The 24699-nt window shown below is 50.1% G+C and overlaps 1 protein-coding gene across 1 annotated transcript in view; it reads right to left on the bottom strand.

Moving 5' to 3' along the window:
- The window catches only part of LOC119397055 (myophilin), a 181099-nt gene that overhangs the window by 40058 nt on the left and 116342 nt on the right, over positions 1 to 24699 (bottom strand). The window contains exon 3 of the mRNA XM_037664488.2: positions 10725 to 10935. Within this exon, the coding sequence (XP_037520416.1) occupies positions 10725 to 10935 (211 nt within the window). The remainder of the gene's footprint in view (positions 1 to 10724; positions 10936 to 24699) is intronic.

The following is a 24699-nucleotide window of genomic DNA, read 5'->3' as shown; positions in this document are numbered from 1 at the left end:
CACACTTAGCGGTTCGCACAAAGAGGCAGCAGGAATGGCGGCGCGGCGCATTTGGGTTCTCGCCTATTAAATGCGTGCAGTACGCACGCAAGTGCGCTAAGCCACGTGCACTACCGAGCAGTTAACTGAAGATGCTTATCGTAAGGGTTGTCAGCGATTAAGCCGTACTGGCACGTTTGCCAGCTGCCTTCATCACGCCTCCGTGCATTTCCGCAGGGTAGCATATCGGTTATGCCAAAGTGGTTAAAGGAGCACTGACACAAGATTTCGAAGGCGAGATAACCTGTGGGATGGATTTGTGTGGACACACACGCATCATCTGCGAAATATCAACAGATAATATAGCCTAGAACATATTTAAAATCACGTTTAAAGTGCGCGTCGTGCCACTCCACGCGAAACGCGCCTTTGGTGTTCTTGTAAACAACCAACCGCCACCTGCGACGAGTTTGCGTTGGTTGCCACGATTGTTGCGGGCGCTCTCTCCCACTCTCTCCTAGCAGACCTTTTCAAGGGAAAGAACGGAGACTTGCACGGGAGTACAAAGGCTGCTGTCCTCGCCTCGGCAGTGCATCTTCGGGGGGTCACGCATATTTACAACGTCTCGGAGGGCATTGTAGCAGCACCCAGGAAGCCTTCGTTGAAAAGAGTTGTCGACAAGGTGCTCATGTGGACGCGGTTTTGTGTGCTCACGTAGCCAGCTGTGTTTACATAGCCATCACTCTGAGTCCCACCTCCCTCAGCGCTCTATGAAACCGAAACTGCGACTGGGCGCTATCAAACTGTCTCCAAATAATCAACGGTCTCGCGGTCGAGCAAACGAGCTTTCCAGCCGTGATAAGTGGGTCATTAACTACTTATCGCAACAGAAAAAACAAGATGCAATATTTTGGTGTCAGTGCTCCTTTAACATCCCTGTCTCTCCTCTCTCTCGTTTTCCTTACTTCCGCTGCTTACCCGTAACATCGCCGCACGGCGCCGCGATAGCGACCCCTTTGAATTTCTAGTCTGCTTCACCCCATAACGTTTCGGCGTTGCGGCAAAGCTGACTTTCGGATTCTGCTACTGTCGCAAGGAGATCGACTCGCGAAAGCGCCGGTTCGAACCTACGAGAAGATATACGCGGCACAGGTGGGGGCTCCAAATAACGCCTTTCGGACCTGCAATTTGGGCACAAAGTCCGAAAAATCGGACGCGGAATAGTTTCAGCGTCCGAAATTTTACAGCGCCGCCGTCTGTGTCCTTCTTTCTCTTGTCCGCCGTTTTTTAGCGCTGTTTTTTATGTGAAGTATGTCGTACCAACTCGCCCAAGCAACCACTTTAACCGAAATTTTGGACGTTCTAATACAATGACCTCTATGGTGCTGATGACGGTGCCGCGAAAGCGTCCGAATTTTCGAGCATGTCCGGAAAATCGGCAGTTCTATCTATCTATCTATCTATCTATCTATCTATCTATCTATCTATCTATCTATCTATCTATCTATCTATCTATCTATCTATCTATCTATCTATCCATCTATCCATCTATCCATCTATCTATCTATCTATCTATCTATCTATCTATCTATCTATCTATCTATCTATCTATCTATCTGTCTATCTATCTGTCTATCTGTCTATCTATCCGTCTATCTATCTATCCGTCTATCTGTCTGTCTATCTGTCTATCTATCCGTCTATCTATCCGTCCGTCCGTCCGTCCGTCCGTCCGTCCGTCCGTCCATCCATCCATCCATCCATCCATCCATCCATCCATCCATCCATCCATCCATCTATCTATCTGTCTGTCTATCTATCTGTCTGTCTGTCTGTCTGTCTGTCTGTCTGTCTGTCTGTCTGTCTGTCTGTCTGTCTGTCTGTCTGTCTGTCTGTCTAGCCACCTACGTCTGGGTGCTCTCATGATCGCCTCCTTAACTTGGTGTAGACCAAAATTGGCATGGGATGGTAAGAGGATTTGACAGGTATGGCTGTCGGGTCATGACATGGACAACATGAAAATCCCGTCGCGTACGTCGTCAATCCCTTTCCTCCAGAAACGTATGGCACATACCCGTGTACCATGGGCCGCGGTGTACGGGTATGTGCCACAGGTGACTGACAGTTTATATCTACCCAGGAACGGCGAGAACAGACATTAAGAAAAACCGACATCGGCAGCGTTGACCCGACGAATGGAAAGAATAAAAATTAGGATCCCAGCAGGAATCGAACACAAGCATTCTGCGTGGCAATCAGGCATTCTACCACAGAGCCACGCCAGGTCTATAAACTGGCTAGGAAAAACTGCCTATGCAGGCGTAATGTCGGTGCAACATCAATTGAGGTTGTTGTGCTGCCTATCTAATTTTACAAGAAAGCAATAAACATTACATATTGTAACGAACAAATACAGCGCCTGCTGCTAAAATAACTATTTATTTAGGGCGAACCTGTGCCCGTCAACTCAAGACACACAACTTTTTGCAGAGATGTCCGCCGCTAGCTAGTCCGAACCTCGTCTACTTCTTCTTCACACATCTAGTCGCGTGCCGCTCATTCCATCAGCCGCCAGTCTTCTTCTTCAGCCCGTGGTGTCGGAGCCCGCGCAATCCGGCGTTGTATTGCGCGCCAGTTCTGTGGCGGAGTTTATAAAAGGAGGAAGCGGCGTGCTTCTTCAAAGGGTGTCGAATAACTTGTGGCATTAATCCCCCTCCTGAAACGCATCGTCCCGATGCGTGCAGACTGCCAACAGCTTTGCTAGTATACATTTGATCTGGTGTTTGAGCACATGTACCAGTTTCGTTCAGTGCCTTTCGTAGTACGGTTTCATGTGTACTACATGTACGACTTCTGGGTGATTCCTGCGTCGTGTTGAGCACACTTGACCTTCAGGGATTACCTCGTAATTTAAGGGACTTAACCTGCGAAGTACTTTGTAAGGGCCGAAATAGCGCCGCATCAACTTTTCAGACAGGCCACGTGCACGTACAGGCGTCCACACCCACACTTTGTCTCCGGAGTTGTACTGTACATCCCTTCTCCTTAGATTATAGCGATTTGCGTCGACGCTTTGCTGTTGAATGATGCGGTGCCTTGCCAACTGTCGTGCCTCTTCTGCCATTTCTATGTATTCGCTGATGTCAGGGTCATCCTCATTCGAACTGTTGACAGGTAACATCGCGTCTAAGGTCGTTGTTACCGTCCGACCGTAGACAAGTTGAAATGGTGTGAAGTGTGTCGTCTCTTGTAGCGCGGTATTGTATGCAAATGTGGCATACGGCAAAATACTGTCCCATGTCCGATGTTCGATGTCCACATACATGGCAATCATGTCAGCGAGCGTTCTATTGAGCCTTTCAGTTAAGCCGTTTGTTTGCGGATGGTATGCCGTAGTTCTTCTGTGGTCGGTATTCGTTAGTTTCATTACAGACTGCATCAAGCGGGCAGTAAACGCTGTTCCTTTGTCAGTTACGACAACCTTAGGTGCGCCATGTCGTAGTACTATCTGAGTGACGAAAAACTGCGCTACCTCATTCGCAGTTCCTTTTGCGAGAGTCGACGTCTCAGCATATCGGGTCATGTAGTCTGTTGCTACAACGATCCATCGCTTTCCCGATGATGAGACAGGAAATGGTCCAAGTAAATCCATTCCCACCTGCTCAAATGGCCCTTTCGGTGGCTCTATCGGTTTCAACAGACCCGCCGGTTTCAGTGGTGGTATTTTGCGTCTTTGGCAATCTCGGCATGACTTGACATAGCGCTGTACAGAATCCATTAATTTCGGCCAGTAATATCTTTGGCGGATTCTTGCCAAAGTCCGACTTATACCCAAATGGCCAGCCGATGGGTCATCATGACACGCTTCTAAGATTTCTGCTCGCAGTGATGATGGTACAAGAAGCAGAAACGTCTCACCGCTGTGTTCGAAGTTTCTCTTGTAGAGGACGTTATCCCGGAGGACATAGGAACACAATCCACGGACGAAAACTCGTGGTACCTAAATTTGCTGACCCTCCAAGTAATGGATAAGCGGGAGTAGTTCCGGGTCCTTTCGCTGATGACGAGCCATCTCGGACACGTTCAGAGCTCCAAGAAATGGGAAATCTTGTTCTTGATCAGAGGATGAAGACTCTACTGGTCCACGTGACAGGCAATCCGCGTCGTTGTGCTTGTGACCAGACTTGTAGACGACGGTGATGTCATATTCCTGCAGACGCAGGCTCCATCTAGCAAGTCTTCCCGAAGGGTCCTTGATATTCGCCAGCCAACGCAATGAATGATGATCGCTGATCGCTCGAAATGGTCTGCCGTATAGGTATGGGCGGAACTTACTGATGGCCCATATAACTGCGAGACATTCCTTCTCTGTCGCTGAGTAATTGGACTCAGCATTCGATAGAGTGCGGCTTGCGTAAGCAATAACTTTTTCTTCTCCATTCTGCCACTGTATTAGGATGGCGCCGAGACCAACGTTACTCGCGTCGGTATGGATGTCTGTTTCGGCGTCTTCATCAAAATGAGCAAGTATAGGAGGTGAATGCAAACGTCGCCGCAACTCTGCGAAAGCATCTTCTTGTTCTTCTTGCCAGACGAATGGTACACTTTCTTTTGTAAGGCGCGTCAATGGTTCAGCGATTTTGGCAAAGTTTTCAACAAAGCGTCTGTAGTAGGCACAGAGGCCCAGGAATCGTCTTATGGCCTTTTTGTCTCGTGGCTTCGGAAAGTTTTCGACTGCAGTAATCTTGTCAGGATCTGGACGGACACCTTCACTAACAATGTGCCCGAGGAACCGAAGCTCACGAAATCCGAAGTGGCATTTTTCCGGTTTGATAGTCAGTGCTGCCTCGCGAATGGCATCCAGTACTGTTCTCAGTCGGTGCACGTGCTGCTCGAAGGTAGAAGAAAAAACTACTACATCATCGAGATAGACGAGGCACGATTGCCATTTTAGCCCGGAGAGGACAGTGTCCATCATCCTTTGGAAGGTGGCGGGAGCAGAGCACAAACCAAAAGGGAGTACTTTGAACTCATAGAGTCCGTCGGGTGTCACAAATGCCGTCTTCTCGCGATCTCGTTCGTCCACTTCGATTTGCCAGTATCCGCTCTTTAAATCCAATGATGAAAAGAAGTGCGCGTTGCGTAACTTATCCAAGGTGTCGTCAATTCGTGGTAGTGGATAAACATCTCGCTTCGTGACGAGGTTCAGTTTTCTGTAGTCAACACAAAAGCGCAGGGTGTTGTCCTTCTTTTTGACCAGTACCACCGGTGATGCCCACGGACTATTGGATGGCTGTATTACGTCGTCCTTCAACATTTCTTCTACTTGTTTCTTTATGGCTTCCCGTTCCTTTGGAGCCACTCGGTATGGACGTTGATGCACTGGTCTCACATTTTCTTCGACTACGATGCGGTGCTTTGCGACGGGAGTGCGTCCCACTTTCGAAGAAGTGGAAAAACACTCCGCGAATTCTTTGATCAAATTCACAAGTTGCTCTTTCTGTGGTGATGAGAGCTCTCTGTCGATGTCTATCGATTGAAGGACGCTGTCCACTGACGCAGAAGCTGGCGGGGCTTTCTCAAGAGTGCAAACATGCGCGACTTGCACATATTCATGCAGGGATGCTATGGCTGTTCCCCTCGCCACATGCTGCACCTCATTGCCAAAGTTGGTCAATAGGACATCCGCACATCCATCCCGAATGTTCACTAGACCTCTTGCGACGCATATTCCCTTTTCGATTAACAGGCCGATGTTTCCATCCACTAGTCCATCATAATCACTGAAAACGTCACTTCTCACAAGAACTGTAACACTGCAACGTGGCGGCACGGTCACATCTTCGTCCACAATACGGAGAGGTGAGGCGACTGGTTGCTCCGTATGACACACGGCGACAGCGTTCTCCGTAGAAAAAAACTTTAGATTCTTGCAAGTCGATTGCGCTGTTTTCTTGCAAGAAGTCCATACCTATAATGAGCTCACGGGAACACTCGGAGAGAACAATAAAGCTGCCGGCGTACACGAATCCTCTTATCCCTATTCTCGCTGTGCACACTCCCACGGGGCTGACTAAGGGCTCGTTCACACAGGCGTCAAACGCTCCGTCACGTCACCGTCACGTCAAAAAAACGTACAGCAGACGCGACGTAGCAGTGTACGAACAGACGACGGCGGTTGCAGCGTCGACAGCAGCACGTTTTTGTGCAGTGTTGACCGACTGATGCACCAAAATAGGAATTGTCCACGCAGCTCAAATGCTTCGCTGGCGCTCTCCCGACTCCGCTGGGCGCTCCTCCTCGCACCACACACACACACACACACACACACACACACACACACACACACACACACACACACACACACACACACACACACACACACACACACACACACACACAAGCAACCACTTGTCCCCCGTTTTATGGCCCATTCAGTCAGACGTGCGTTCAGTGTTTCAAGGCCACGGACCCGGGGGCCGTATGCTAGACGCGTGGTTCTTCTCAGAACTCAGAACTCCAAACGTAAACTTCTGATTGGTCCGTTTTCTAGGGGCGGGGCTCCGTCCCCGTGCCGGCGACGGAAACGTAGAGCACTGCTCTACGACACCGTCAACCGTTTTTTCCGGAGAAAACGTCTCGGAAACCCTCTCCCCTGACGGAAATCGGCGACGTGACGTTGACGTGACGGAGCGTTTGACGGCTGTGTGAACGAGCCCTAAGTGCCCTCCGGCGGTACGTATCTGAGGTCCGGTCCATTGAGTCAGCACCTTTTTCAACTTCTTTGCAAGGACGCTACTGACCACGGAGTAGTCCGCCCCAGTGTCTATTAGAGCAATAGCCTCAAGATCGTCGATGGTGACTAGCAGTTCGGATGTAACGTCACCATTACTGCACTTGTCCGTCGTTGCGTACCTGCCGTCGTCCGGTCGGGTTAGCGATGGAGGGTTTTCAGTTTTCCGAGTATCAGCGGCCTTGCCTCCACAGGTCGCTGGCTCTAGTTTTCCCGCCGCGGGCTAGGTGAACGACGTCTCGGGAGCATTGACGATGGACGAGGACTTGGCGACCGATAGCGCATTGGTGCTGTTGACCGCGACTCCCGTTGCTGGGTGTCCTGAAGCGTATGGCGAGAAGACAAAAACTCTTCGATTTCGTAAGGGCGCTCACCGTTACGAGGGCAGGGTACATTGACTGGGAAACCACGCAGTCCCACTCGACGATATTGACAAGCCCGGTAAAGGTGACCTGCCTCTCCACAGTGGTAGCAGAGAGGCCGCCGGTCTGCAGTGCGCCATACGTCGCTCTTACGTGGTCTTACTTCCGGCATGGGTGGTGGTGTACTCAAAGGAAACGTCGGGGGTATAACGGCCGCCGGTGCTGTCCGGATGGTGCGTCCGAGGTCCTGTCGTACAACTTGCGCGTACGATAACTGAGGCTGAGGTTCTGGTTGAACACGGTGCAGTGTCTGAGGCTGCGGTTGAAGGATTGCTTGACGCACTTCTTCACGTACAACGTCCGCAAGCGAAGGCATCGCTGGAGTACCTTGAGCCAGTTGCATTTTCTGTAGCTCTTCTCTCACGACAGCCCTCACCACTTCCCGCAAAAGGTCGATGTTGCTCGTGAGGGTTGTTGACACCGCGCTAACTGATGAGGCGCCTACGTCCCTGTTGTACTGGCGCGCGCGCTGCTGCAGTGTCTTCTCTATCATCGTTGCCTCTGATCTAAACTCAGCCACAGAGCGGGGCGGATTACGCACTAGGCCTGCAAAAAGCTCCTCCTTCACTCCGCGCATCAGGTGCCGCAACTTCTTCTCCTCAGCCATGTTTGGGTCGGCTCGGCGGAAGAGTCGAGACATGTCTTCAATGTACATGGCCACGCTCTCGTTGTTTCGTTGGTTTCTCATCTGAAGAGCGGCCTCTGCCTTCTCTCTGCGGTCCGTGTTTGGGTATGTCGCCAGTAGCTCCCTTCGGAAGTCGTCCCATGACAACAACGACGCTTCGTGGTTTTCGAACCACGTACGTGCAGAATCTTGTAGTGCCACGTAGACGTAGCGAAGTTTCCTGGCTTCGTCCCAACCGTTCAAGCTGGCGACGCGCTCGAAGCCCTCCAGCCAGTCCTCGGCATCTTCGAAAATGTCGCCGTGGAAGACTTCTGGTGTCCGGGGCGAATCCACGACGATATGTGGTGGGGATGGCGTCGCTTGGGCGGCCATCGTGGCGTCTGAGCTTACGGTCTCCACTGGTCTTGACGAATCGAAGAGGGGGCCAAACTCGGGCTGCTCACCTCGTAGGCGGCGACTCGTGCGTTGGTGGACAGGCGTTAATTCCGCTGGCTCCAATCTACGCTCCGTAGCCTGAGGTGGGCTTGGAATCATTAAGGCAGAAGATCGCCGCCCGCCGGGCTGCCAGCATCATGGACTTATTAGACATGAACGTTTGAGTGTGGTGGGGTCGCGCGGGGACCCAGGGGGCCTGGGAGGTCCTGAATTCCCTTGCAATAAAGTTTTTTCGACTCGACTCGACCCAGCACCTCCACCAGTTTGTAACGAACAAATACAGCGCCTGCTGCTAAAATAACTATTTATTTAGGGCGAACCTGTGCCCGTCAACTCAAGACACACAACTTTTTGCAGAGATGTCCGCCGCTAGCTAGTCCGAACCTCGTCTCTTTCTTCTTCACACATCTAGTCGCGTGCCGCTCATTCCATCAGCCGCCAGTCTTCTTCTTCAGCCCGTGGTGTCGGAGCACGCGCAATCCGGCGTTGTATTGCGCGCTTTGCGCGCCAGTTCTGTGGCGGAGTTCATAAAAGGAGGAAGCGGCGTGCTTCTTCAAAGGGTGTCGAATAACTTGTGGCAATATGTACTCCTACGATACAGGCGTCATATCGAATGAACGTCTGTGCTTCCAGTGCTGGCTCCGCTTTTATAGCAGTGTAATAAACATAACATTTGTATTTCTATGATTCAGCAAGTTATATTGAGATATTGCTCGACCCCGGAGGAATACATTAACGAAAGTTACGCATGATATTTACATCATCGCACCGTAAAGTGCACTTAGTCCACCAGAACGACGCAGTGTCCTCTTCATTTCTTACGAGGCTGGGCGATGGCCTCATGCTGACCGAGGATGATGACAGATCGAGTGACACCCGCTTCGTAGACTGGGCTACGTAGATCACATACGCCCACGTAGTCTACGAAAACGACACGCGCCATCCACTGATGTTGGTCTACGTAGCACTATCCAGGCCTACCAGCCTCAATGGCCTAAACCTCACCAACGCGAAGGGTGACTTCAGGTTCTGACATGTCGCCGGCTCTACAGACAGACAATTTGTCGACGAAATGACCGAGGCATCCACGATTTCTAACAGCTGTACTATACCTCATACTTCACTACACATGGACCCCTCGTCACCGCCATCACGACCGGATCCGATAACAAGTCATGACCAGCTGCTGGTGCTCAGTGATCACGGTTGAACAACTGTCAAGAACCTCTTCCACACATGCACACGGGTTCATGAGACGTGCATGCGTTCTCCATCATAACGGACAGGTGTAAGCACGAAATATCAGCTTCTCTTCTTAACCTCTCATTCATGCTCGTATATTAAAGTGGCGCGATAGGAGCGCAAGGAACAAAATAGGCATTTGCCTAAAATCCGGTCACTATAGTGATGACTTTGTTAAATTGAGTTCCAACTGTATGTTGCCGCGAGTCTTATATTTCATGAGTTCAAGCTTCACCCACAAAGACTGTGGGCAACGCGCTGAGCAGGTCTCGCCGTGATGTGTAGGAAGCTTCGCGATTGTTTTGGAACAATCTGTTAAGATTGCGCGCCGCACGAGAATGTTCCAGCTTTGTCGAGAGATAGCGCCGCCACCAGCGATATCGCTGGAAAGTTCGATAGCGCCTGTATAAAAGCCGACGCACTTGACCGCTTGTCAGTTGATCGACGGTCGACGCTCTGCCCGCCGTTACCAGTGTATTGCTGTAGTTTGACTTTCACTTTACCGGCCACAAGTTCGGCCAAATAAACAGTTTCACCTCGGACGTGCTGACTGCTGTCTTCGTCGACGTCACGACCACGTGACAATATGTATAAGCGCAACAAATTTAGTCAGAATTTGAAACATTGTTATTGTAAAAAAAAATCCTCATCTCGATGCCGTTTTTTAGTCCTTGAAAAACGTGTGACAGGCCCTTGAAATTCCCTGAATTTTCTCCTTTTAAACCTGTCCAAACCCTGTCAGTAGAAAGGCCAGCTGTCCTGGACTTAAAGAAACAATAACACAGACTCTATGGTAGTCAGAGCAAGAAGTAAAGAAAATTCAAACATGGAAACAAACGAGCTGCGAAACTTGAAACTGCTCTTTCCCTCTACTTTCCTGTGTGCGCAACGATTCCCCCCATAGACATGCACCAACTCGCCCAGCAAGAAGTTTTTCTAAAGTACACACCACGGATACCCGATATTTATCCTTCAGATCCATCAGGATTTTTGACTCGCGGACAATGCCGATTTTTCACTTACAGACAAAACTGCATTTTCTGCGAAATGGGCTCTTGATCACCATATCATAAAAAAGCCATGCTATAGCAAAAACCAACATATAGAAAATATTCAATAAAGGGGCAAAAATATAAACAAGCCGGGGAATGCTGGCCCCTTTGCAGTGTAGCGACTGGTGATAAGCCACTTTGAGAGCAACTAAAATAGAGCAGAGTGAGGAATGCACCTTCCTGGCCAGAGACTGGAGACAGATAGACACTGAGAGCAGGTTCTGCCTCTCCCACAGGTCGACAGTCTGGAAGGTCTCCTGGGCAGGAACACCCATTTGACGTGCGTGCTCCAGAAACAGGTTGATGTTCTCCATGCATTTGAAAGCCATCTTGCTTTGGTTGATCTTCTTCTCCGGGATGCTGCCTGCCTTGATTGAGTTTACCAGGCTGCACAAACACAATCACTTGTCAACATCTCATGGTACAGCAATTCTTGATTTACTCCTCAGTTATATTGTGCATCAGCTTGTAACACAAGTGCTATTATATGCTTAAAGGGACCCTCCAACACTTTTCCTGACCTCATTGTTTTACAGTTTTTACTTTCGGGTTGCGTAGACTGGAGGCTGAAGAGATTAGTGCAGCAAGAACGGCAGCGGTAGGGGCACGCAGTCCGAAGTTATTCAGCCTAGAACACTCAAAATACAATAAAATGGAGGCCTACCCTCAACTCGATTTTCGCGGGGTCACCTGACCACGTTTCACTCGCCCTGTGACGTCTGATGGCGCCCCAATGAAATGAACTGAAAGATCCTACGTACGGGAAGCTTGCATACAATGTTGGCCGTTCTTTCCAACGTATTGATGACGCCGTTGCGATAGTAACAAACAATGTGGTGGATTAAGAGTGAACTGCGCGCGCGAAACGAGGCAGATCGTGAACGCCTCTACATTTTTTCTAGTTTTAGTCGTGTTTCTTGTTGCGACGGCGTCTATATCAACGCTCTTACATTTTTTTCCCTTCAGTTTCTACAAACAACGGCGCCTGGAGCGTCCCGAGCGCGTTTCCCTCCAGCGCCGTGGCGTTCGGCGCATTCTTTGCCGGGCGCTGCAGTTTTAAAGCTGAAATGTCTAAGATCGCTTGTCTAGTTGGTGTTCAGTGAAAAAAGCATGCTCAAGAAAAAGTAAACCCAATAATAACCCCTTTTGTGATGCAACACCGCTATTACTTCTAACGTTACATTTATCCAATCATAGGCCAGCGCCCATCTTCGTCATTTCCGCCCGCAATAGTTCTGGCGAGCGCCACTACGCGTTGATGCGGTCAGCAGCGATGTAGGCGCTTCAAAAAAAGTGTTGGAGGGCCCCTTTAAACTAATTTTTCAACTGAGTCATCACACAATGTGCGGTACCTGTATAAAATGTGGCAGACAATTGATTTTTAGGCGCTCTTTAAAAGAGAGAGGGACAGAACTTGTGGGGGTGCTATCAACACCTGTAAAGTCGTTTGCACCTCATGGCGCACACGCACCTCGCGGATTAGCCGTGGTTAGCATTAACAGCCGCCGATTGAGCGCTCGCGCTGTGCTCGCGCGATGCATAAAGCCCCTCTATCTTTCAAAAGTCGCGAAAAGTCTTGATCCAGCCTCCACGGTGCGCGATTGGCCGGTTGGAGACACATGACCTTTTCTCCTTTGCGCACCACCCAAAGGGTCCAGCGGTTGATCGCAGTGTATGCGGAACGTACGGTTGTTCGCGTTTCCAAACGTGTAGTTGGACGTCCAGGTAAGGAGCAAATATCTCACGCGTCTCTGGTTAATTGTTTTTGTATCGTAGAAGTGCTTATGTACCTTGCGCTTGAGCGGATGCAGGAATTATGTGTTTTTATTCAACGTTTGCAGCATGACGCGCTAGCATGCCAAGCTGCTCTGCCTACGGTTGCCGCAACTACACGACGGATGGAAAATTTCTGCAGGCACCCTGTAACAGTCATTTTGGCGGTTCTTGCTCTTGCGCGTATTTAGGTTCCATGCCATGCTTCAGTCATAAGAAATTCTAAGCTTGAGGAATTCTATTCCTCTTGCTTCTTCATTAGCTGAATATCAAGGAGTTGTGTTTATTGTTGGGTTAATTAAACAGCGGAGCGCTTCATACACTGTGGACAATAATGGTGTTTGCTAGCAGCTCTTTTCTTTTTTACTATAGTCCTATTATAGCATGCACTTCAAAATAAGGCTTAAACAAGTGTTTCAAATAAAAGGCGTGTTCTGCATTCCCGCAACAGAAGTCAATTTTTAAATAAGTATTCCTTCATTATCTTGCATGTCTACACAAACCACCTCACTCAGCTTTTATGGCTATGGTTTCAGTCCCATAGGTGCAGAAACACCACAAATTTATTTGCAAATGCATTGGGTAATATCGTAAACATAACCTCATATCCGCAGGGCTTACCAAGGTACATGGGGAATGGAGGTGGTGGGGATAGTAAAAAGGGGAGAGCTTGGAATAAATGCATTTCTTTAAAAAATAAATTAAAATCAGTGCCTCGTAGACACAATAGTGAGCATGCTCTAGTTCCTGTCTTAGAAGGTAGTCTGGTTGCTGATAACTGTCAGATGCAGCAAAATTATTTCTTCTAAGTAAAGCTATTGGAGTGCTATGTAAGCAAATCCTTGGGCTAGGTTTAAAAGACCGCGGGAATACTGCCGAGCACTGATCACCACTGCAAGCAATCGGTGCGCACTTAAGTTTCCGAAAGTTGCGGTAAGCTCACAAGGCCCCAATCTTTTCGAACTATAAAACAAGCACTATAAGCTGGCCGAAATATCTGTACTTCAATGTACGCTGAATTTCAAATCGTGCAAACAACGCATAAAAAAAGCACTGTACGACCACCGCCGTGAAATTAAACACCGTTCATTAGAATGAGGTGCTTCGAAAGCACGAGCGTTTTATTTCAACGCTTGACGCGTTCCGGGATCTTTAGTTGTCCCTGTTGTTTGAAGTATCCTGAGCAGCTTATGCCACAAATGGCAATAAACAGGTTCAAGCGCGCACTGAGAACGGTTTCAGCGTCCACAGAATGCACGCGAGCAAGTGGAGCGTCGTCTGCTAGCGCTGCTCCTTGGACCCCTCCAGAGGGCGGGCGTGTAGTTGTCGCTACCTTTAAAGAAAATTATATATATATATATATATATATATATATATATATATATATATATATATATATATATATATATGGATCTTAGCGATGTAGGCTTAGCGCAGTGGCGCCGGCGGTGCCGCCTGGGTAAATCCCCTGAAACTTCGTAAAGTAGCGACATACGTGGTTAAAAGCGCGCCTCCTTTTTTCTCCCTCCTCCGCCCTCTCCGAGGCTGTCGCCGCATCGTTATTGGCGAGCTGCCGTCACGTGGGGCCGCGCGTAGCGTTGGTTTGCTTGCAGTCGCTCTTGACTGCCATCTTTGCTCGTAAAGCGTCGACTCGCTGATACACAATGCATGTGTTCTATGGATACGCACTTGTCATTCCGTGTGCGTTGTGCTGTGAAACACTTTTTACAGAAGATCGACGTCACTGTTGGCTGCTAGGCGGCTGCTGTACCTTCTGATGCCAGAACAAGTCTAGCGAAGGCAAAAAGCTCCGCAGGATACCGTCTGGTAAGCGCAACGAGTTGTGACGAAAGACTTGGTTGCACGTGATCGGAAGGGAGAGCTTCAGGCCGATATTTTCGAATTGACTATGCGAGGTAAGTTGCTAGTCTCTCGTACTGTAAGTATGCGTCGAGGTTCGCGAAGTTCGATGCCTGCTCTAACGCCTTAATAGAGCGGGCATCGCACTGCAGTACATCGCAATCTCTCACGCACGTTTTATTACTGCTTCTGCGGGTTCTTTACTTTCTTTTTAGGGGCGAAGCTCCTTAGGGTGTGGGTCGTTCCCTCCTCTGTAGTAGTAGTAGTAGTAGTAGTAGTAGTAGTAGTAGTAGTAGTAGTAGTAGTAGTAGTAGTATGTAGCCAGCTCTAGTTTATTGAATAGCTCACTAGATGAGCAATTCACTAGATATAATTTACAAGACATCGTAGTGTTCCTTGATTTAATCACACTAAAAGACATACTTTGCGGGCGATACACTCTAGTGAGCTTTCAACTTTTCGTCTTAATGTACATGATAAAGAAATTATTTCTACGAAAAGCGCAAAGCACACCTTGAGCAAGATGTTTGGCTAAATGGGACCATGAGGCGATGCGAAGCCGGGGCACTTGCACGATAGCGTTCCGTTGGCTTTCGTTGGGCATGCTACCGACCTCGCGTCGTGGAACACGAAGAGGAACGCTACGCGCGTCGTGTCTACCCTCTAGCCTTGCCGTTCATTCTCACAGGGCGAGCGGGAAACGCGGTCACCCTTGGCGCGCTTTCTATTTCGCTCGGAGTCGCGCTCGCTCTTGGCGCGCTTTCGCTTTCGCTCGGGAGAGGACACTTTCCCTGCATTTCACCAATCACAAAGCGGTGATAATGAAGGGACCACGTAAACCAACAGTACAATAAAAGTTTGATGTTTAATATATACACGGTGTCTCGCCACCTCACGCAAAGCACTGTTCTCTGCCAAGATTGTTCCACATTACTTTAGTTTTATGCATATTAATTTTCAGAGCTACTCTTCTACTTTCCGTATCCAGTTCAGTAATCATGAGCTGTAATTCGTCTCCCGCGTTACTCATCAATGCAATGTCATCAGCGAATCGCAGGTTACTGAGATACTCTCCATTAACTCTTATCCCTAATTCTTCCCAATCTAGGGCCCTGAAAACCTCCTGTAAACACGCGGTGAATAACATTGGAGAGATCGTGTCTCCTTGCCGTACGCCCTTCTTTATTGGGATTCTGTCGCTTTCTTTATGGAGGACTATAGTGGCTGTGGATCCGCTGTAGATTTCTTCCATTATGTTTATATAGGCTTCGTCGATGCCCTGATTCCGCAGTGCCTGCATGACTGCTGATGTCTCCACCGAATCAAATGCCTTCTCGTAATCTATGAAGGCTATGTATAGGGGTTGGCTGTATTCCGCGCATTTCTCTATCACCTGATTGATAGTATGAATATGGTCTATTGTTGAGAAGCCTGTACGCAATCCTGCCTGGTCCCTTGGTTGATTGAACTCTAACGCGATAGGTGGCGAGACACTGGAAGTTGTAAAGGAGTACGTCTACTTAGGACAGGTAGTAACCGCGGAGCCGAACCATGAGAGTGAAATAACTAGAAGAATAAGGATGGGATGGGGCTCATTCGGCAAGCATTATCAAATCATGGATGGTAATCTACCACTATCCCTCAAGAGGAAGGTATATAACAGCTGCATCTTACCGGTACTTACCTACGGAGCAGAAACCTGGAGACTTACAAAGAGGGTTCAACTTAAATTGAGGACGACGCAGCGAGCCATGGAAAGGAAAATGATAGGTGTAACCTTAAGAGACATGAAGAGAGCAGAGTGGGTCAGGGAACAAACGGGGGTTCAGGACATCATAGTTGAAATCAAGAAGAAGAAATGGATATGGGCCGGGCACGTAGCACGTCGGCAGGATAACCGGTGGTCATTAAGGGTAACTGACTGAATTCCAAGAGATGGCAAACGCGTGAGGGGGAGACAGAAAATTAGGTTGGTAGACGAGATTAAGAAGTTCGTAGGTGTAACGTGGCAGCAGAAAGCGCAGGACCGGGTTGATTGGCGTAACATGGGAGAGGCCTGTGCCCTGCAGTGGGCGTAGACAGGCTGATGATGATGATGATGATATACACGGTGTTTCACACTCTTTATATGATGTACTGGGCGAATTTCACGTAAGAGTTTCACGGTTTACCGATGATTCCCTCCGGAGCTTCGCCCCACTCATCATCATTCACCCCGTGGATATGCTGTGATTTTTTCTTTGTCAACAAGGCGTGGTCAGGCACGTAGCCAGAATTTTTTTTCGGGGGGGGGGGGGGGGGGCAAGGCCTAATTGTTCGAAAGAAAGTATTTCCATGGCAAAAATAAAACAAAAGTTGCCGGGAATATAGAAGGCCGGACGAATTTCGGTGGGGGCCCGGGCCCCCCCACCCCCCCCCTTGCCTACGTGCCTGGGCGTGGTTACGTTTTCTGCTTGATGTGATGCGCCGACTGGTTCGAGTTCGCGGTATTGGTTTGTGCGCTGCTAGCATCATGCACGCGGACTGATGATCAACATTGTGATTGCGAAACTTGAGAGATTTGGCGCTGCTCTTTTGAATAAACAAAGCTGGAGGGGGGAACGCCGCTTGCTAGACGCGAGGCGGACGCGCTCGCATCGGCTCCTGCTTTTTTCAATGTTTTTGGCCGCAACTTTGCCGATCGACCTCGGTTTTTCGACTCATCTGATCGAGTTTCTTTCAAGGATCGAGTGGATACCCGACTTTTGCGGGTAGGTCAAGTTTTCGACCTTTTATTGGGGTTTTTCACCCCGTGCCACGTTGGCGCTCTGCTCGGCCTGCCGAGCGAGACGCTTCGAGGATGCCGCTCGAGGAGATGGTCTTCGGCGAAGAAATCTCCAGGCAGGAGGATGAAGCCTCCGGATGGATTGTTGCCCACTCTCGGAAGAAGCAGCGTCAGGATTTTACGCCCGGCGACAGCCCTGGCCTCAGTGCCGGTAATAGTGCCGCCCGTCCAGCGCACTCGAAGGGGCCGATGAACAAGCTCATCGCCGCGTCGCGCCTGCCACGATTGCCTAAAGATCACTACCGGGTTGTCGTGCGTCCAAAGGGAGGCATGGATGTGCGCAAGGTCAGTCGACTCAAGGTTACCCAAGCTTTGGTAATGGCTGCTTGTCTCGGCCCGCCGCAGGCAGAGGAGGATATTGTTTGTGCCAATGAAATGCAGAACATTTTTGTGATCAGCACGCCACACGCCAGGAACGCGGAAGCCTACGCCAAAGTGAAGCAAATTCGCGTGGGAGAAACGCTCCATGAAGTCTCTACTTATGTGACGCCACCCGGAGATACGTGCAGAGGAGTTGTTCGGGGTATTGACCCTGAACTGTCTGACGACCGGCTTGGTGAGCTCTTCGTGCACGCGAGAAATCCGAAGGTTCTCGGAGTACGGCGCATCAAGCAAACGCCCACGGTGATCGTCCTGTTCGACGGTATGAAAGTTCCGAACTACGTCATGTGTGGGACGAACATGATCAGGTGCACTCTCTACCGACGACAAATCGACGCCTGTCGAACCTGCGGAAAACTGGGACATCGCTCGGACGTTTGTCCTACCCCTACGGTCATCACCTGCCCGGACTGTGGGGTCTCATCGCCCCCTGAGAATCACACGTGCCAGCCGAAGTGCTCCATCTGTGGAGGAGCGCATCCGACGGCAGATCGGGCCTGCAAAAGCAGGTACCAGGTCCCCTACATCGTTCGGCGTAGAAGGCGACGACGCAGAAAAGCAAACAAGCAGCGCGGGGAGTTCGTGCCACAGCAAGCTGCCGGGCTCGGAGTCCACCAGGGGGGCGGACTTGATACTCCTGGGCAGGGTGCGGGTCACCGCTCTCGCTCGATGGATAGGTCTGCCTCCTGTGTCCGGATTCAACAGGAACCTACCTGGGCTGAACGAGTTGGCCAAAAACGTGAGTCTCGCACTATCGTGCAGCGCCAGTTGCCAGAGCAAGCTACGGCTAGAATACAGCAGCTGGAGCGTGAGAATGCAACTCTGAGGAGTGAGCTTCAGGAGATTAAAGCATTAGTTGAGGAGCTTAGGCAGCGCGAACGCACGCCGGAAGGGGCGGTGAAAGTGCAGCAGGCCGAGACACAACCTAGAAGCGGTAAGCGAAAAGCCGCTGACCCTCCGGTAGATATCGAGAAGGAGTTCAGTGACTTTAAACAGGAAATTACGGGGGCGGTCCGTGAAATTAAGGAAGCCATCGCTGGTGTCAGCTCTATCATCCAGTCCCTTTCTGCAAGGGTGGTGGTGGTGGAGCAAAACTTAAGTAGCAATCATGGCGAAGCTAAATAAGGAATTTGTCATTTGGCAATGGAATTGCGCGAGCTTCCAGCGGAAGAAGGCAGTCTTGCAGCAGTTCGTTAGCTCACAGGCGAATAAGCCAGCCGTAATACTCCTCCAGGAGACCCTTAAAGGAGAGGTGGCCCTTCGGGGTTATCGCTCCGTGGCCTGCTGGGGGGAAGGAAAACGCGGGGTCGCCACCCTCATATCCAAAGAGTTCTCCTTTGAGGTTCGCGAGGTACGCCCAGACCTAAAGGTGGAACACGTATTCATTGAGTTAATCCCAAACTCTCGGCTTAAGGAGCACCTTTTCATACTGAACGTTTATAGCTCACCATCTGATACTCGGGAGACTTTCAATGCGCTTCTCGGCAAAGCCTCCAAAATCGCGGGCTCGGCTCCGTTTACAGTTGCTGGCGACTTCAATGCGCAACATCAGACATGGGGCTATATCAATAATACGGCTAAGGGGCGGGCGCTTCTGCAGCATACTACCAATCTTAACATGTTATTAGTTACTGATCACACCTTTCCCACACGCCTCGGTAATTCTGTAGCAAGGGATACCACGCCGGACCTGGCCTTTGTCAGGAACGTCGAGTGCCCTTTCTGGCAGAACTTGCATGAGAACTTGGGGAGTGACCATTTCATCGCGTCTATCTCCCTCGCGATTAAAGCACCACGGCCGCAGGTTTTCAAAATTGTTGATTGGGATGCCTTTCGGGAACTCAGAAAGAGCGATGAAAATGAGTACGATGACCTTGGCCAGCTACTTGAGCGGCTTAAGACAGATGTCAAAGCTGCCACTAAGGTGGTGGAGACGGATCTCAAAACCGAGCGCATGGACAGCCGCCTAGCGAGGCTCCTTGAAGCCAAAAACTCCATACTTAACAGATGGCGTACGCAGCGACTCAACAGGCGGCTCAGACGGAAAATTGCTCTACTCAATCAGGAAATTGAGTCGTACAGCCAAACCCTGGCAAGACAACAATGGGATGAGGTCTGTAACGCTGTCGATGGGCAGATGCGGTCAGGGGCAAAATGGAACATTCTCAAGCACCTCCTCGGAGATAAGCAAACTAAATCTAATCAGAGACACACTGTTGATCGGCTCATTCACAAGGAGAGGTCTGCTGGACTCTCCGATGATCAAATATTACAACAGCTGGCGGATAGGTACCTCCCCCTGGGGGCTACCACGGATGCAGACTACCCGAATTTTTCCGGCCTGGAGCATGCAGAGCTGGACTCCTCCTTCGACACGGCGGAGATTAGGGCGGTCCTTTTCAATCTCAATGGAAAGTCGGCTCCCGGGCCGGATGGTATCACTAACAGGCTACTTAAAAATCTGGACGATAGATCCATTGAGCTTCTAACTGACGAGGTCAACCGGGTGTGGGAGTCGGGGCAGGTGCCGGAGGAGTGGCGAACGGCCTCTGTCGTCCTCATTCCCAAGCCTGGTAAACCTCTCGGACTCGGCACGCTCCGACCAATCTCGCTCACGTCTTGCGTTGGTAAGGTCGCAGAGCATGCAATCCTTAACCGAATCTCCCATCACATTGAACACTACGAGCTCTTTCCTTTCAATCTCATTGGCTTTCGTCCCGCGCTCTCTACGCAAGACGTTATGAAAATGATTAAACATCAGATTCTTGAAATAGACACCACAGATGTTCGAGGGATTCTTGCACTCGATCTGGAGAAAGCTTTTGATAATATCTCACATGCCCACATACTGGATTCGATCTCCGAGTTGGGATTGGGGGCCCGCTTTTACAGGTTCGTCCGCTCTTTTCTCAGGGATCGCGTTGCCACAATTCGGCTCGGGGACCTCTGCTCCAAGGAATTTCACCTTGGACCTAGGGGAACCCCTCAGGGATCGGTCATTTCGCCATTAATTTTTAACATCGCGATGAGGAAACTCTCACTCGAACTCGCTCGTATCGACCGCATCGGACATGCGCTGTATGCGGACGATGTTACTATATGGTGCACTGGGGGTAGAGACGGAGATGTTGAGGAGTCCCTCCAGCAGGCCCTCAGGTGCACGGAAGAGTTTTTGGATAGCACGGGGCTGCACTTGTCGACCGCCAAGTCGGAGCTTCTCCTGTACACACAGCAGAAGCGCAAGTTCACCACCATTCCATTTCCGCCGGAAGAGATTAGGATCAAAATTCACACACGGTCAGGGCAGGCCATCCCACGAGTCAATAAAATTCGGATATTAGGCATGTTCCTGGAGGAGCACGGAAGTAACTCTCATACTCTGACCCGTATTGCGGCGAAGGCGGAGAACATGGTTAAGCTTATACTTCGGGTATCTAACAGGCGTGGAGGGCTTTGTGAGGCCAACCTCATGAGGCTTTTCCATGCCTTTCTTATGAGCCACATTAATTACATTGCCGCAGCGCATAGGTGGGAAAGGAAAGAACAAGGGAAACTGGATGCGATTATTCGAAAGTGCATTAAGAAGGTTTTGGGTCTTCCAAACAACACTAATGAGGAAAGGCTCAAGGCTCTTGGTATGCATAATACATTTAATGAGATTGCAGAAGCGCAACAAACAGCACAAGCTGCACGACTGTCCTCTTCCAAAGCTGGGAGGCGCATCCTGGAGTTTCTGGGCTGCGAACCAACTATGGTAGCAGACAAAAAGATACAACTTCCACCCAAATTGAGGGAACAGATTACGGTCTCACCAATTCCTAGAAACGTTCACCCACTCTATAATGTCGGCCGCCGGGCCGCTAGGGCTAGGTCGCTACTCAGTTCCGCCTCTGCCACCCCTGAACTTGTGGCGTTCGTTGACGCAGCACAGTATCCCGGCACAGCCAATTTCGTGGCTGTGGTCACTGACCTTCACGGTAAACTCCTCACAGCAGCATCTCTTCGAGATACCACGCCGGCCAGGGCAGAGCAGGCTGCTATAGCACTGGCCGTGGCGATTCCCATGCGCACGCGCATTTTCACTGATTCTCGGGCTGCTGCACGAGCGTTCATGACCGGGTCAATCTGTGAGCAGGCGGCCCATATTCTTACCAAAAGACCAAATTGCACAGAAATCGACGGCAACATCACCTGGTTTCCTGCCCACATGGGCAAGGATGTCCACCCTGTTATCCCCAATGCCAATGAGCTTGCCCATACCCGCGCACGCGAACTGTCCCACCGTGACGGGCAATCGGCATCTAATTTTGGGGATGGCATCCGGCAGCTTGATTCTCTCCTCACCTTTAATGAGATTTGCAAACATTATCAATTGGCCAGGCGTAGCTTTCCACTCCCGCACCCGCAACTCTCGAGGACCCAGTCAGTCACTTTAAGAATGCTGCAAACGGGTACTTACCCGTCGCCTTTAGTGTACAGCAAATTTATTGACAGCATAAAGCCGCACTGCCCTCATTGCGATGAGAGACGATGCACGTTAGCCCACATGCTCTGGCAATGCACGGCGCTGCGCGATTGCGAGAATCTCAGCACAGAGGACGCCTGGAGGACGGCAATCACCAGCTCGGACCGGGAGGTCCAAATCCGGGCTGTCCAGAGGGCCCGCAATTTGGCGGAGGGGCTCGCTCTTCCTGTCCCCACGTGGGCGCGGCCCGCAGCCGACCCTCCCTCTTGAGGGGAATCGGCTCCTCAGGACAATTTATAAATAAAGTTCATTGACTGACTGACTGACAAAGCTGGAGTGGGTAAACTCGCATTAGGATTTATACTCTCCGTTTCTTTTTGTTGCGTGCTCGTTTAATTCAGAGGAAATACATTTCTCTTGCTCTTTTACGTTGACCGATCAGCCGGTGGACTGATCGGTCAACGATTTATTCCAGCTGAAAGGAACCTTAAACACCACACTTGTATGGGTGACGCATGCGTCAGTCAGGCATCATTGTCACTGACGGAAAAGGAGTTTTCTGTTCTGCTGGGCACTTGTTCTGTGAAGTAATGCTTATGTTGTGACTAGATTGCCCCCTTTTTTATTATTATTGTTTTTTTTTTGCGTTTGCACACGGTTTTTACTTGTCTTTCTTGTTCTTGTTTTCTTGGTTGATCTTTTCAAATAAATTTTTCAGTTCCGAGACAGCGTTCGTCCTGTGTGAATGTTCCTTCTTAGTCTCTGTCTTTTAGCGCTGCATCAAGAATGGAAATGGAGGAGGGCTGAACTTTACTAAAGAGGTGCCTCAGAATAATGGAATACAATTTCTAGACATTTTCTTAACGTTCCAAAAGAACCACGTGTGCTGGCAGTATTCTCCTAGGTCTTCGAAACCGCTGTTAAATTTTTCGTCAAAGCACCCGAAGGTTGTAAAAAACGGCATTGCCATGTCTTCCCTTAAGTCAGCCCTCACGAAGTCGTGTGAGCACAAAATGAATGATAGCTTTAACGCACAGGTTACGCGTCTTTTAGATGTAGGGTATCCTCGTGATGCAGTGGCCACTGTCGCTGAACAAGTCCATTGTGTCAAGTCTATAGGGGTTCTTTTTGCAACAAACATGAACACAACAAGCCGCGCGTGCAAACCTGTCCCTCGTTTGAATCACACCGCGCACTAGAGGAGTGTAGTTACTCGCTACTAGTGCTACGCAGCAGCCCTAACAGTCAGAGCTGTGACCCCCTATCCCGCGGTTCGCGTTGAGTTGCGACCGCGGCGGGTTTCAGGCCAGTGGGGACAGAGACAAGTCTTTCAACTGAAGGTGTTTATTCACCTCAGATGCCAATTGCAACAATAAGTATAGCACATCAAGTTACCACCTCAGCGGCGGAGTGTTCCGCACTACTGGGGGGAAACAACAACAAAATAGCAAGCACACGTCGAGGGAATGATAAAGGCTCATCTCACCTCGCGTGGCTGCTTTTGCACTCCGGTCCGGGGCGGTGGTTCGCACTCCATGGCCGGAGCGCTGCAAGGGTTGATGGCGGCGGCGGTGCTCACGGCTTGGGTCCGATGTGGTCAGTAACACCTCCCAAGACCGAAGACCCGGAGGCCCCCAAGAAAGCGGCGCGCTTTCCCGGGGTATGGAGAGGAGTCTCTCCAGAAAAGGGGCAAGGAGGGAAAATGGGGCATCTCGCCTTCGGCCAGGGAGCAGGGCGCGAAGGGCTGCGGGAGCGGCACAATGCCCTCTCCCACGCAGCCCCCCTCGCCACTGCGCGTACAAACGTAGCGCGAAGCCGAGGTGCCGCCGCGTTGAAGACAATGGGTTGCGTGTGCATCCCCACAAGTCCGATCATGGTTGCCGAAAGCGATAGGAAGAAACGTGTCGTAGGTATACCGTACATTCATTGCGTATCTCACACGTTAAAGAAAGTAGGAAGTAGATACGGCGTTAATGTTGTTTTCACGGCTGCCAATAAGCTAGGTAAGATTTGTGCCGCTGTGCAGAGGAAGAATGAGCGAGTAAAAGACAAGAAGCGGACCGATATTTGTTTCGTAAAACACACCAACACATTCACTGATTGCCGTACGAGTGTGATATATAAGGTCCCTTTCAGCTGCGGCCGCTTCTACGTACAGACGGGCCGATGCATTAACAAGAGATTGTTGGAACATAAGAGATCGCTAACCGGGGGCTCACCTTCTAATCTATCTTTACATTGTCGAGATTGTAAGTGCACGCCAAAATTCGATGAATGCGCAGTGTTGTACCGGCACAGAAATGAAGAAACGCGCCTGATGACTGAAGCATGGCATATCGAGAATAGTGGTAGCGCATGCGTGAGCTAACCGTCGATTAACTTGCATAAAGATGAAATGAAATGCTTTAACAGTTATCTTCCACGTAGACCGCCACGCGCGCCGGATGATAGGTTCGCCGGTTGCATGGGCATGCGCAGATAAGTTTTCGTGCCTTCTTTCTTTTCCGCCGTTGTCCGTCTCTCCAGTTGTTAGTCGGCGTTTGTGATGTCCTGACTTCTTTCTTGTGTCCGTGTTTGCACGCCCTGTCTTTTTAGAATGAAATCCAATACGGCTGTCAATCCGATGATCACCTGCTGTCCGCACGGAGCCATCGCCGCCTGTGTTGTCACTTGTAACTTGCCGGCTAGGATAACTTTACATGGCATTGAACTTCCCATTCACACGGTACGATTTTACGTCCGATTTGACGTCCGACGCGCTGGTGTTGCAGCCGGAATGGTTTATGTTCCGTCGTACTGGTGGTGCGATCTTGTACGCGTTGCAAAATAAGCACGGAGACGTGGCGTT

Source organism: Rhipicephalus sanguineus, chromosome 6, assembly GCF_013339695.2.
Source record: "Rhipicephalus sanguineus isolate Rsan-2018 chromosome 6, BIME_Rsan_1.4, whole genome shotgun sequence".
In the NCBI taxonomy this organism is placed as follows: Eukaryota; Metazoa; Arthropoda; class Arachnida; order Ixodida; family Ixodidae; genus Rhipicephalus; species Rhipicephalus sanguineus.
The sequence above is the reverse complement of the archived record's forward strand: the minus strand, read 5'-3'. Positions and strand labels throughout refer to the sequence as shown.